The sequence below is a fragment of the Panulirus ornatus genome, chromosome 29 (assembly GCF_036320965.1).
Source record: "Panulirus ornatus isolate Po-2019 chromosome 29, ASM3632096v1, whole genome shotgun sequence".
Taxonomy (NCBI): domain Eukaryota; kingdom Metazoa; phylum Arthropoda; class Malacostraca; order Decapoda; family Palinuridae; genus Panulirus; species Panulirus ornatus.
The window spans coordinates 4,388,455-4,401,446 of NC_092252.1; the positions used below are offsets into that span (position 1 = coordinate 4,388,455).

Below are 12,992 nucleotides of genomic sequence, written 5' to 3' on the forward strand. Positions count from 1 at the left end.
GTCAGCGTTTCTAAATCCCTAAATAGATTACATTCTATCTATTTCTTGTATAGATTCTATTCCTTCTACTGAATAGAACGAAAAGTTTAGATTACCTGTAAATGATTCACAGGAATGAACGAGACAATCACAAACGAAAATAAGGATAAACTTGAACATAGAATTAACACTTTCCAAAACACGGTGACCAAAGAAAGCTTTATTACAGGAGTAACTGTAATGCTTCTTTCATGTTTAGATTTGTAATCGAGTTCCGTAAAAAGAGAATTACCTCCCACAATAGGTTGCGTGATTGTATACGCCATATCAATCCAGTGGAAATGAAAGGAGTTGGGCTGGTTTTATATATATATATATATATATATATATATATATATATATATATATATATATATATATTATGGTCGGAAATTTTCACATTCTCTCCCTCAAGATAGACTAGAATGCACTGAAGATGTATTGAATATGGGTTGGTTGTGTTTGCGTAATGTCATCAATGACCAAATTGATTGGAAAAGAAAGCTGGTCGGCGTAGTCTACTGGCGTTAAGCCCTGCACGCGCGTAGGCTGTATTTACAACCGAATTCAAATAGCGATAGAACATTGGGTCCTCGTGAGGTTGCTTGTGATGGTGGGAGAGAATAGAAGCTTTAGGATTATTGTGGTTGGAGTACAAAGACTCGTCTGTGTGTGTGTGTGTGTGTGTCGGTAGGTATGCGAGGAGTCCGTTTTGTTACTATTGTTTATGAGTAAAAACAATATTGCCTTCACCACGGCTAAAAAAAAAAAAAAGAATTAATTACCCTTCGTTTGGAGATTTCAAAAAAAATGACTGATAAGTCCGTCTATGAAATTCATTGGAAACTTCAATCGAAAAATTGCTGGAAAGATTTTACGTAAATAGAAGTGATATCCAGAGATAAGGAACACGAAAGTAATTATGAATAGAATGAAAGAGGGTGAAAAAAACCCAGGAAGGTGGAGGAGGGAAAGCAACATGAAATATAACCCATTCTTCGGTAATTACATCTAACAGGTACAATGAAAATTCTTTTCCTTCTACTACAAAGCTGCAGAGAATTTATACGTGCACGGGTGAAAAACTTGGGCGTCTCAAGTTTTTTATTTTTTTTCTCTCTCTCTAAAGTTAAATCCGTCGTCTTATAAGATGGCTTAAAAGTAGATCTTCGAGGGAGAGAAAGAAAGCGGACGGTATGGATGAAAAGGAATAGAAAAAACACACCGCATTTTCTCATCACTCTTGAACGCATGTTCACTACACCCTCGAGGAATGCATCTTCATTACACCCTCCAACAAACGCATCTTCACTACACCCTCTAACAAACGCATCTTCACTACACCCTCCAACAAACGCATCTTCACTACACCCTCTGTACCATACCCTCTGTTTCGTCCCAGATGGATTCGTTTCCTGCCTTAACCCCAAGTGGAACACTACTTGACCATCTGGCGTAGGTAGATCTCGTTCGGGGCCAGGAAGAAAACACATCAATAATTCACGAAGACGTATATTGTTCTCTTGCCAAAACCATCAACGCAAATCAAAAGGTGTAATCATGCACTACGGAGTCTGGTATGGCTTTACGTCCACGCCATTGTGGAATTGTGGTATTGTACATCTTTTCCAAGACCTGTGGCAATGTGGAAGCGAAGGCCTGGGGGGCAGAGAGAGAATCAATGGTTGTAGGAAAATGAAGAAATATAAATGGTTGGAAGGTTATGTGGTTGTGAAATGGACCTGTTGTAATGGAGAGAAGGCTGCAGAAATGATAAGTGGCAGCGGGTGAGGTAATTGTCAAGTGATGGCGGGTGTAGTAATTGTTTAAAAGGATACGATTGCAAAACATGGACTGCTTTGGGGTGAGAAAGTCCTTGACAAGGCTGTAGAAAACGGCAAAAATTCATAGAACTTTTGATAAGCCTTAAAAACAAGCACCATAGTTCACCATGATTATATAATATATATATATATATATATATATATTTTATATATTATATATATATATATATATAATTTTATATTTTATATATATATATTATATAATATATATATATATATATATATATATATATATATATATATATATATATATATATATATATATATATATGAAAAATCAGTTTCATATCAAATGATAAATCCTTTTACGCATCGAGCATTAAGCAAAGCATGCCCGCTGTAGAACCGAACCACTCTGGGGAAAATGTCAAACGGATCCTATTAATTACTATAATCAGCAATACTGATAAAAAAAGAAAAATAAGTACAGAGGAATAATAACAGGCTTAACTGAGCATGAAATGAAGGGGAATATTAATGAAATGATCTGGCAATTTTCTGACAGACTATCAAAGTCATGAAAGTTTTTGTATATTCATTTCTCTCTCTCTCTCTCTCTATATATATATATATATATATACATCTATCATATTCATTCGCCATTCCTAGAGTTATCGAGGTAGCGCCAGGAACAGGCGAAGAAAGCACTTTTCTCGCTCACATCAACTCCCTTGGCTCTGATTTCTAATGCACCAACATCAGAGCCTCGCCATCCGCAACCATATATAGTGTCACACCAGTAGCAGACACAGCAAGTGTGGTTTACGAAATCCCTTGCAGTGGATGCCTGCGAGTCTATTTTGGTGGAAGAACGCCTGGATTAGAAAGAAGACTCAGAGGAGACTTAAAAAAACCAGAAAATGTGGAATGTTCTGGTGGTACTTGTGGATGAGAAAATGTAATTATTGTATGATAAAAAGTATAGTGACCATTCAAATTATCTAAATAAACCCCGAAAGAATCTACTTAAGCAGTAAAGTTCTAATTTTTGTTACTTTCCCTCATCAGTGAATTACTTATATCTGCATCTCCTTGAAAAACATGGAAAAAAAAATCTATATCAAATGACTAATCAAATAATGAGAAGCAGCAGCTTATACATATAGTCACTAAAGATATGCCATATATCATTCCATATATTAACATTATATAGAACCCCAAAAATATATATATACACAAATCCCTGAAAAGCATTTAATCACTCAAAGATCATGGAGATAAACGAGATAACGCCTTCGTTCGTATAATTAGCGAGAAATTATGAATTTGATGGAAACCAACTGATGAGTTATACTGGAATGATAAGATATAAATGTTCAGAAGCGCCTTCATTCACATAGCCAGGGACATTCTGGGAATCGGGTGGAAATTTGTGGTATAGAAATAATGTCCCACTGATAGAACTGGCCACAGATCATTGACGCAGAGGGACACACACACACACACACACACTCTGAGTGTATGATCCCCGGCGGTTGCCAGAGAAATATGGTCGTAAATCCCACAGATGGGATACTGAGCACATTAGATGAGTCCGTTTTGCTGGGAGTGGGATGATGGGGGGAGAGAGAGAGAGAGAGAGAGAGAGAGAGAGAGAGAGAGAGAGAGAGATTGGGGGGTCGGTCATTATTGGTTGTTTGTGGGAGGTTCGCCAGTGATGTGGTTAGAGAGAGAGAGAGAGAGAGAGAGAGAGAGAGAGAGAGAGAGAGAGAGAGAGAGAGAGAGAGAGAGAGAGAGATGTATGCAGGCGGGACTAACCCAAGTTTCATGGTGGATAGAGATAATTGGATGAGAACACAGACAAGAACACATAATAAAGCAAGACATATAGATGATCGAGAGAGGCATACAGATAGTGATGAAGCAGTGAGCAAAACAAGACCGTGTATATATAAACACACATCTCTTGCCATCACAAGAGACAAGGGATACTTACAGACTTCAGTTCGAGCATTGGGAATGTTAGAGAGAATCCTGGCGTCGCCATGGTATTGGATGTGGTCGCACGTATGTATGCCATCATGAAATTTGACCAGCATCAGGGTCCCGAAGGCCACTGGGGTAGGCTAGCTAGCTAGCTAGCTCTCTCTCTCTCTCTCTCTCTCTCTCTCTCTCTCTCTCTCTCAAAAGAGCAGGCTGGTCAAAAATCAAACGACCTCTCTTCTTTCTCTTCTTATTTTGACCATTTTTTTTTTAGGGGGGGGGGTGGACACGAACAACATATGTCATATAGTGTTACAAAGAAAACAAAACGGGGAAAAAATGTATATAGCAAAATATTGTACAATACTATTGTAACTTACAGACTTACATTTATTTTCTCTATCCTGGTGTATGCTCGTCAAAATATATATATATATATATATATATATATATATATATATATATATAATTATACAAGTGGGAGGGATTAATTTCTTTTTTATTTCTCTATCGTCGCAACTTTTTTACGTTTGGAATTCGCGCTTGGGTAATTTGCAGGGTACAGACACCACAGAAATTCAGATTCCATCATTTCTCATGTTTATCCAGTACGTTAGCTAATGGGGTTCACTGTGGCCCATTAAAAAGGGTCATAATGGAGGAAAATGCGTGATCTAATGACGCTATTTTCGATGTTATGTACTGGCGTGTGTGTGTGTGTGTGTGTGTGTGAAGCATAAGCCCTTTTTGCGCGACGGTACGACCCTTGAGCACGACGATACGACCCTTGAGCACGACGATACGACCCTTGAGTACGACCCTTGTGCACGACCCCCGAGCACGACCCTAAGAGTTCATTAATGTCAAGTAATGATATCCAAGGAAACGTATCGTCGTGCTCAAGGGTCGTACCGTCGTACACAAAGCGACAGAAAGCTACAATGCTGTAATTGTACACAGAAATGAACAAAAAAAAAAGAAAAAAAGGAAAGTGACAGCGGGTATATTAGTCCCCACTCCACAGCTATTGCCCAACCCATCCCCCTCTACTCCACAGCTATCGCCCAACCCATCCCCCTCTACCCCACAGCTATCGCCCATCCCATACTCCCCCACACTCCACAGCCATCATCCAACCCATCCCCACCCCATACCACCACCACTCCACAGCCATCGCTCAAAACCTTATCAACGATGCCATCACAAACACCTCCACTACACAAGGGCTTCTCGATGCCAGGGGCGTGAGTAGGGCAGAGTGGGCGGGGGGAATAAAAAAAGATAGTGGTCTATTTCCACAGAGGCGCTCTGCTCTTACGTCAATGATGAGTGGCAGTCTGGTGGATTTTTGTGATCTTTGACATGTGTGTGCGTGTTGGCAAGTGCGTAGTTATTTTCTTGGTTGGGTTGGTGAAATATAAAGTTGTTTTGAGAGTAGCCCAAATTCTATCTCTTTCAGTTAATGACTTAAGATTATGAACAAGTTCATAACATTCAAAACACCTCGTCTTTGTTTCTTTTAACTTGTAGACATATGCAAATGGACTGTCATAGTCTCTTAAGTCATTAAAATGTGGACAGTTGTCAAGTGCTGGTGTTTATACAAAGAATCTAAGTTTGATACTGCTCTGCGGTCTTAGCTTAGATCAAATGTGTGTGTAATATATATATATATATATATATATATATATATATATATATATATATATATACACACACGTTAGCAGAAATTGTCCAACTTATGTGCTCATGTTAGCAAAAATTCGCTCATCAGCGTTTTCACCAAATGGGACACTCTCTACTCTGTCCCCAAAGATATACCCAAACTTTTCAACCTATATCAACAACACTTGGCCATTTCCTGTGATCACGCCACATGAACTTTACTAATAACTCCTTTGATTATTTAGCTCAATGGCACAAACAAGACAAGTTCTCCAAAAACAGCGGATTTTCTTTTTTTTGTGCCACCCACTGAGAGAGAGAGAGAGAGAGAGAGAGAGAGAGAGAGAGAGAGAGAGAGAGAGAGAGAGAGAGAATGAGAGAGAAAGTTCAGCAGTTTGTCATCTTTGAGTCGAGCATTTCCTCGTTACTGGACGTTGGCCGGTGCTGCGTTGAATGTCAGAGTTACATTTATAGCGTAATATGTAAGTCTGGGAACCAGGGTCTGGTCACGCAAGACCTCACAGATCTAGTGGCGAGATTTCGAGACATCATCAGCCATTCTGTGTTGTGACACGAAACACACACACACACACACACACACATTCTCTAACTCTCCATAATCTCATAGATTTTCTCTCTTTACAACCTCTACTTTCCTTAGGTTATCTTTATTCCATTCTTCCTTTATGCCTTGGCCTTGATGGGGGACTAACAGTTCCACCGACTCGGGGTCTTCGTTGTAATGTAAGGACACCGGTTCGAAACCCTAAACTTTTACTGCACACGAGTTGAGGAAAGTGGATGGGAGTATATGCAAGGTTGTGAGCAAGACCGTTTGAGACTCATTTTACTCACCCTTACACTCGTAGTTACTCGCATTTTGTCCATCTATCCACTTGATATACGTATATGCATCAAGTTCAATATATCATCGAAAATATATAATGTGATAGACAAATAGATACATTTATATTATAACAGAATAGGACATATCGTAAATATGCTTTTTATAAGTCTAGTACAATGAAAATCTACGCAAGTTCAAATGTCAGAATTGTAAATGAACATTTTACGACCTTACAAGAAATATTCATCATAGCGTTTTATCCTTTTTTCTCTTTCTTTACAAGGAAGAGAAGCATTGTTCTCAGACGTGTTCAGCAGTCATAGAAATTGTCTTTCGATGCGAGATAGAAAAAGTAAGTGACTTGGTGTAAATCGCTTACAATGGCTATTTGCGTCGAGAGGGAACAACGTGTTATTCTGTTTACAGTGTAAATATCGCGTGTCTCTTGGCTGTTATGGTATGCTTCTTTTTTCTTTTTTTACCTGCTGGGGAAGAGCAGTGCACAGCTAGATTCCTGACACACACGAATATCCAAACAAGGGAGGAGGAGACACGAATATACGAATGGGTCATACGCACGGGTGGAGGAGGTACGAATATACACATGGGTCATACGCACGGATGGAGGAGGTACGAATGTATGCATGGGTCATACGCACGGGGGTAGAAAATGCACGAATAGGACCATTCGTATATACTCCAGTGATGGAAGTCTTCCATATCTAGTATTCTGACACGAAACAGTGGGAGTTTGTGATAAAGGAACGAATCCAATGCCTTTAAAAGATATGCGAGCGTCTGAAATCCAGATGAACTTTCACTATCTTTCATTCGGAAAGTTATTTCAACACACTCGAACCGGCTTTGATCATTCGTGAACCATCTCGGTGTTAGTTTGGTCGTGGAAGTTAGGACAACGAAGCTAGGCTGCCCATAGTCGAACTAGGGTTAGGTTGGATGTCTAGTTTGGTTGGTTAAGGCTATAGGACTTGTGAGTCTTTGGACACGTTGAACACAGTGGGCTTTGGGAGGACATCGGGGGAGATGCACGTGTCAGAGAGAGAGAGGCCAAGCAACCCCCCCCCCCCAAACCTTGCTTCATCAAAAACATAACCAATGTTTCTCTCTCTCTCTCTCTCTCTCTCTCATACCATGAGGTCACACGACCTGCCTCCTACTACCTCCCTCCCTCACGCTATTGCCTCATTATACATCACATCTACTGCGGACATTTTTCTAATCCCCCTCCCTCCCCCCCTCTCCCCCACACACACAAGGATAATCAGAACCGAAGAAAAAAAAAAACCATTACGCAAAGAATTCAAGATTTCCATAGGGAAGGCTGTCTCAATGTCTCGTAGACTGAGCTTCCGTTGTTATGAATCCATTCATCTCTGTCTCTCCCCCTCTCTGTCACTACCCCATCTTGTTCTAAGCATTACGTGTCATCAAAACTGATGGCTCACTACTTCTGCTTCGCGATGTTCGAAATTGGTTCGTTCGCTCAGGTTCGTTTGATGGGTTTCGTTCAGCCATCACTGAAGGTTCACCTCCGCGGCTTAGTGAAGCTCGTAGCTGAATCGTTCGTTTTAGTTCGTTTGGCGAGTTTTAGACAGTCATCACTAATGATGGTTCACTTCTGTTCAGGGAAGTTCGAAGCTGAACCGATCGTCTTGGTTCGTATGGCGAGCTTCAGACAATCACTCATGATGGTTCACTTCTGTTCCGGGAAGCTCGAAGCTGGTTCATTTGATGAACTTGGGTCTTAAAAGGATCAATGGAAGCTCATCTCAGCGAAGCTCGAGACTGGTTCGTTCGCTTCGGTTCGTTTGCCGAATCTCGGTCACATCACATTACTGATTTTTAGTTTGGCTGGCGTTTTATTGTTCTCGTGTGTTTGCTTTTGCTACTCAAGCTTGATTTTTATGTTCCGACGAGACGTCATGTCTGTGCATTTGTTTGTTTGTCTTCTGCCTTTTAGAAGCTCTGTTCTTGGATGCTGTCTATATACTTTTTTTTGTTCTTTCTTTATGCCTGCACTGGAGTCTGTCTTTAAGCTGATTTGCCCAAGGCGGCTTTTAAGCTTTTTTGGCTAAAGTTTCTGTGCTTTGAAGTGTGTGTGTATGTATGTATGTGCGTGGGCCACAGAGAGAGAGAGAGAGAGAGAGAGAGAGAGAGAGAGAGAGAGAGAGAGAGAGAGAGAGAGAGAGAGATCTGTCAATGCTGAACCTAAAGGAAATCTATGCGTTTGTTTGCCAGTATCTTTATGCCTGTGCCTTCATTTACATGCTATTTGTAGACAATAACATGACTTACGTGTTTACATTTGATATATTAGTGTATAAACCTCCTATATCGTCAGCCGTCTGTATGCAAGTTGTTTATGAACTGTTTATTGAATACTTTTCTCTTAGGGTCAGACTCCACTCCATTAGGCACTACTTCTATAGTTTTTCTATAATCTATAGGTTTTCTATAAGCTTTTTGAGTATAAGGTATTTCGATTTCTCGGCCTGTAAATTGTCCATTTGCAAGTTTGAAGTCGTCTGTCAGCTTGAGTCCCCCTCGAAGCTTTAAGTACTTCTGCAAGCTTGAGCTCCTCTGGAAGCTTTAGTCTTTCTGTAAGTTTGAGCTCCTCTGGAAGCTTTAGTCTTTCTGCAAGCTTGAGCTACTCTATCAGCTTGAGTCCTCCTGTAAGGTTAAGCTTTCCTATAAGCTTGATTCCTTCTCCAGGCTCGAGTCCTTCAGTACGCTTGAGCTTCTCTAAGCTTAAGTCCTTCGTAAATTATTGATGATGGAGATGAACAACAGGTGCGTGGAAGGGAAACAGACTGATGCTGGAGATGAATTAGAACCAAGTGGAAAGGAACAGATTGATAGAGGAAGTAAACAACACAAATGTGGAGTTCAAAAGTAGAGTTGAAGATGTGGATTGCCAGCTAGGTAGAGAGAGGGTGTACAGAGGAATTCTCTGTCGTGTAAAACTCCCATAAGAAGGAAGGCAGTTTAGGGGAGCAGGAAGACCCTGCGTCTTAAATTTACTGCGAGACATAATAGGAAGACTGGAAGAAAGCGTAGTAAATACTGCAAGAAGGTAACAGTGAAAGTATATATATATATATATATTATATATATATATATATATATATATCCTCAAAACATTGCTAAGCAGACTAAAATTTTGGTATACTTTGCTATATACGTTATCGCAACTGTACGCCAACTATACCTTTGATATTGACGAATCAAGCCAAAGTTCACATACAAAGTTAGCCAAATATAGATAGATGTATATCGAAGACAGGAGTATAATCTAAGACCAATGAGAACTCCCATTATTCAGTGAAACAACAGCCGTTATCATAATTCATTCTAATTAGATCCCCCTGGGACCCCCCTCTAAAGGGGGTCCATCAGCTCCAAGGCTGCACTACGATCAGTAGCAGCGAAATTTGGACTCCTTTGGATTGAGACGTTCTTTGTCGAGGCTCTAACTCTCTCTCTCTCTCTCTCTCTCTCTCTCTCTCTCTCTCTCTCTCTCTCTCTCTCTCTCTCTCTCTCTCTCTCTCTCTCTCGTCTATTGATGATGATGACAATCTTGCCGAAGGTGGAGACACACAGAAATCCAGAAACAGACAAATAAAAATCTCTAAAGAAAGCCTCGATGGATGTGTAGAAAACGAAGTGTGTGCGAGTTAGAGGATGGGGTGCGCGGTTGAGCAAGACGATAGGATTGAAAGCTGTGTGTGTGTGTGGGGGGGGGAGGAGGAGGAGAGAAAGAGAGATCAAAGGGGAACAAGATGTTTGGCGTCAGGACCTTGCGTTGAAAGGTTACTGGAGGATGGAAGGTGATTAACCTTCTGTACCGTGATGGCGAAATGCATGAAGAGAGACACACACCATTCTCCAGCGAGCGTTATGTGCTAACCTTACCTAATGGCACAATCTCTCTCTCTCTCTCTCTCTCTCTCTCTCTCTCTCTCTCTCTCTCTCTCTCTCTCTCTCTCTCAGCGAGCGTCATGTGCTAGCATTAGCTGATGGCACAGTCTCTCTCTCTCTATATATATATAATGAAGTGATTGTAGCTCCCCCAACGAGTATTACAATTCTCACCTTCCTGTACCAGCATTCAGTTACAATCAGATCATTACAAAATATTACAGTCAGTCTCGCTTACAAGTTCCGCTAATGATACAGTGTCAAGTGTCCCCATCAAAAGGCCACGAGGGGGATGGGGGGCGTGGTGGAGGGATCCTGGATTTGAAGCCTCCTTCACTTGCTTAATCAAATCCTCTACTGACCTTACCCCAGCACAGGGTCTGACGAACAAGAGATCATCAAAGTTATGGGATCAGAGGAGAGAATCCAATCTCATTCTTGAAAGTGCGTGTCTGTGTGTGTGTGCGCAATGTCTATCAACACTCTTGTAAGATAAATACACACACACATATATATATATATATATATATATATATATATATATATATATATATATATATATATATACACAACACCTCTTGCATCATGTTTGGGAAATTACGAACCTCTGCAATGGAATCAAAGTCTGTGTTATGTTCTAGTGTGGGGGAAAGGGGAGGCGGGGGTGTATTCCTTTCCCAGTACGTGGTGGTGGGAGAGGGAGGTTAGGGTGGGGGTGTCAATACATCAGCCATAAAGAGCATGACCGAGGCAGTAAGGCGAGGTAATGACCTCGAGGAAGACGGCAAAGGGGGAAATGACTGGACTGAATATGGAAGAAAAGTATGGTAATAAGACCAGGGGATGGTCGGTCGGTCGGTCGACTGCCCTGAAAATACTCTTGCTGTCTTCATGGTCATGATATTCTACACTCGGTAGGAACGTCACCCAGACACACACACCACCACCCTCACACACACACACACCACCACCCTCACACACCACTCACACACGCACCCCACCACCCTCACACACACAGCTCCCACTACCAGACAGACACACACACAGCACCCACCACCACACAGCCCCTGCCACCAGACAGACACACACACAGCTCCTAACACCATTCACAAACACACACAGCCCACATCACACACACACACACACACACACACACACACACAGCCCCCACCACCACACACACAGCCCCTATACCACCCGTTACAAACACACACAGCCCTCTCCCCTGTGGGGTCTACAGAGCCAAGCTGTAGTACAAGAATTATAGGAGTTTGTAGAGGATAATTCTATTTTATGGTGACTGAAACGGCGAGGGTGGAACATGACCCCCTTAATCAAGGCCATCTCGAGTGAGAGGAAAAAAAAAGGGGGGAGAAAGTACTTATTAATCAGGACTCTGCAGGTGTTTGTAGATCTGACTACTTCAAGGAAGGAAGGTTATACGATAAGGGAAAGACAGGATGGAGGGAACGAAGTCCACAGCTTAGCTGATCAAGGGCAGGATGAGGTATAACAGCCAATTCAATTAAGCTTTGTTTCATTCTCTTTTAATCTAACGAAGGATCAAGTCGATGAACTTAAAAAGATAACGAGAGATAAGATGCGTTACCTTCACCGTTAGAATCGGAGGATATGAACAACAGTAAAAGTAGATATACTCTGTAAACAGGAGACCAAAGCCTGTAAATGTGATTTACATCACTGTAACCATCTCCCAAGACAATGAGCCGCAAACAAACGTAATCCAAGCAATATGGGACACAAAAAAACAAACAAATGAAAGGCGCTGGATCCAATCCAACAGATATTGGTCATTAGGGACAAAAGAGCCTCAGTCCAGCGTCAGCAGGAGGGTCAAATCCTCTTCCTATGGTGTCAAATAAAGTATCGATGGCACATTAGAGGGATGAAAGAGGCCACTCCCACTTCCCTTATACTGATGATTGCAACTCGTATATTACACTGAATAGGTCAAGATAATTTTCTTCTTTGTCAGATTTGAAAACTTATTTTGATACTAAATCTTCCTCTAATCATAATATGTATCATATAAATATATATATATATATATATATATATATATATATATATAATGTGCGTGTGTTTGTCTACGAACATGAATCATGTTAATGCTATGTTGACTTAGAGAAAATGAAAGATGAGGAATAATGCAGAAATCAATTTTTTTTTCTGCAAACGTGGAGTTGAAACATACCTTTCTCATTTAGGGAGTTAATTACAGGTAAATACTGCCACTGTAGCGACCATTCCAACTGATCGCCCCCGATTACCGCCCCTAATGGCTGCAGATCCTTGCTCACTTGTATAGCGCTTTCATGGCCCGACCACTCCCATGTAACTCGTAGGGCTGCGTAATGATGGCGAACCTGACTGTTCTCCACTGTAAACGCTGACAGCACAGAGTGGCACTGCAAAACAGAACGATACATCGTTTGTTAAATAAGAAAAAAAAGAAGTAAAGTTTCAACATGAACCTAGTTTACACACTAGTGTTGCAATTCAGCGAGACATTGGGGTGAAGTGGGGAGAGGAGGAGGAGGAGGAAACCAGAGTAAGCGTGTCATAGAATTACTGCTGTGCAACATGGGGGAGAGGCAGTGTGGTGGATATTGCCAACTGACGTGAGACTACAGTATAGTGCGAGGCTAATATATTACCCCGGGCATGCAACAGTGTCATATTACAGTAGGACATGACAGTGCAACGTAATGGTTGAAATATAATGTGACTATTGC

At 41.1% G+C, this 12,992-nt stretch overlaps 1 protein-coding gene across 1 annotated transcript in view; it reads right to left on the reverse strand.

Annotated features, from left to right (window-relative positions):
* Window positions 1-1,514: 1,514 nt before the first annotated feature.
* The window catches only part of LOC139758029 (uncharacterized), a 57,574-nt gene continuing 46,096 nt past the window's right edge, over window positions 1,515-12,992 (reverse strand). Inside the window, exons 2-3 of the mRNA XM_071679035.1 lie at window positions 12,452-12,665; window positions 1,515-1,677 (exon numbers count right to left, since the gene is read on the reverse strand). Coding sequence (XP_071535136.1) covers window positions 1,604-1,677; window positions 12,452-12,665 — 288 coding nt within the window. The 3' untranslated portion in view covers window positions 1,515-1,603. The remainder of the gene's footprint in view (window positions 1,678-12,451; window positions 12,666-12,992) is intronic.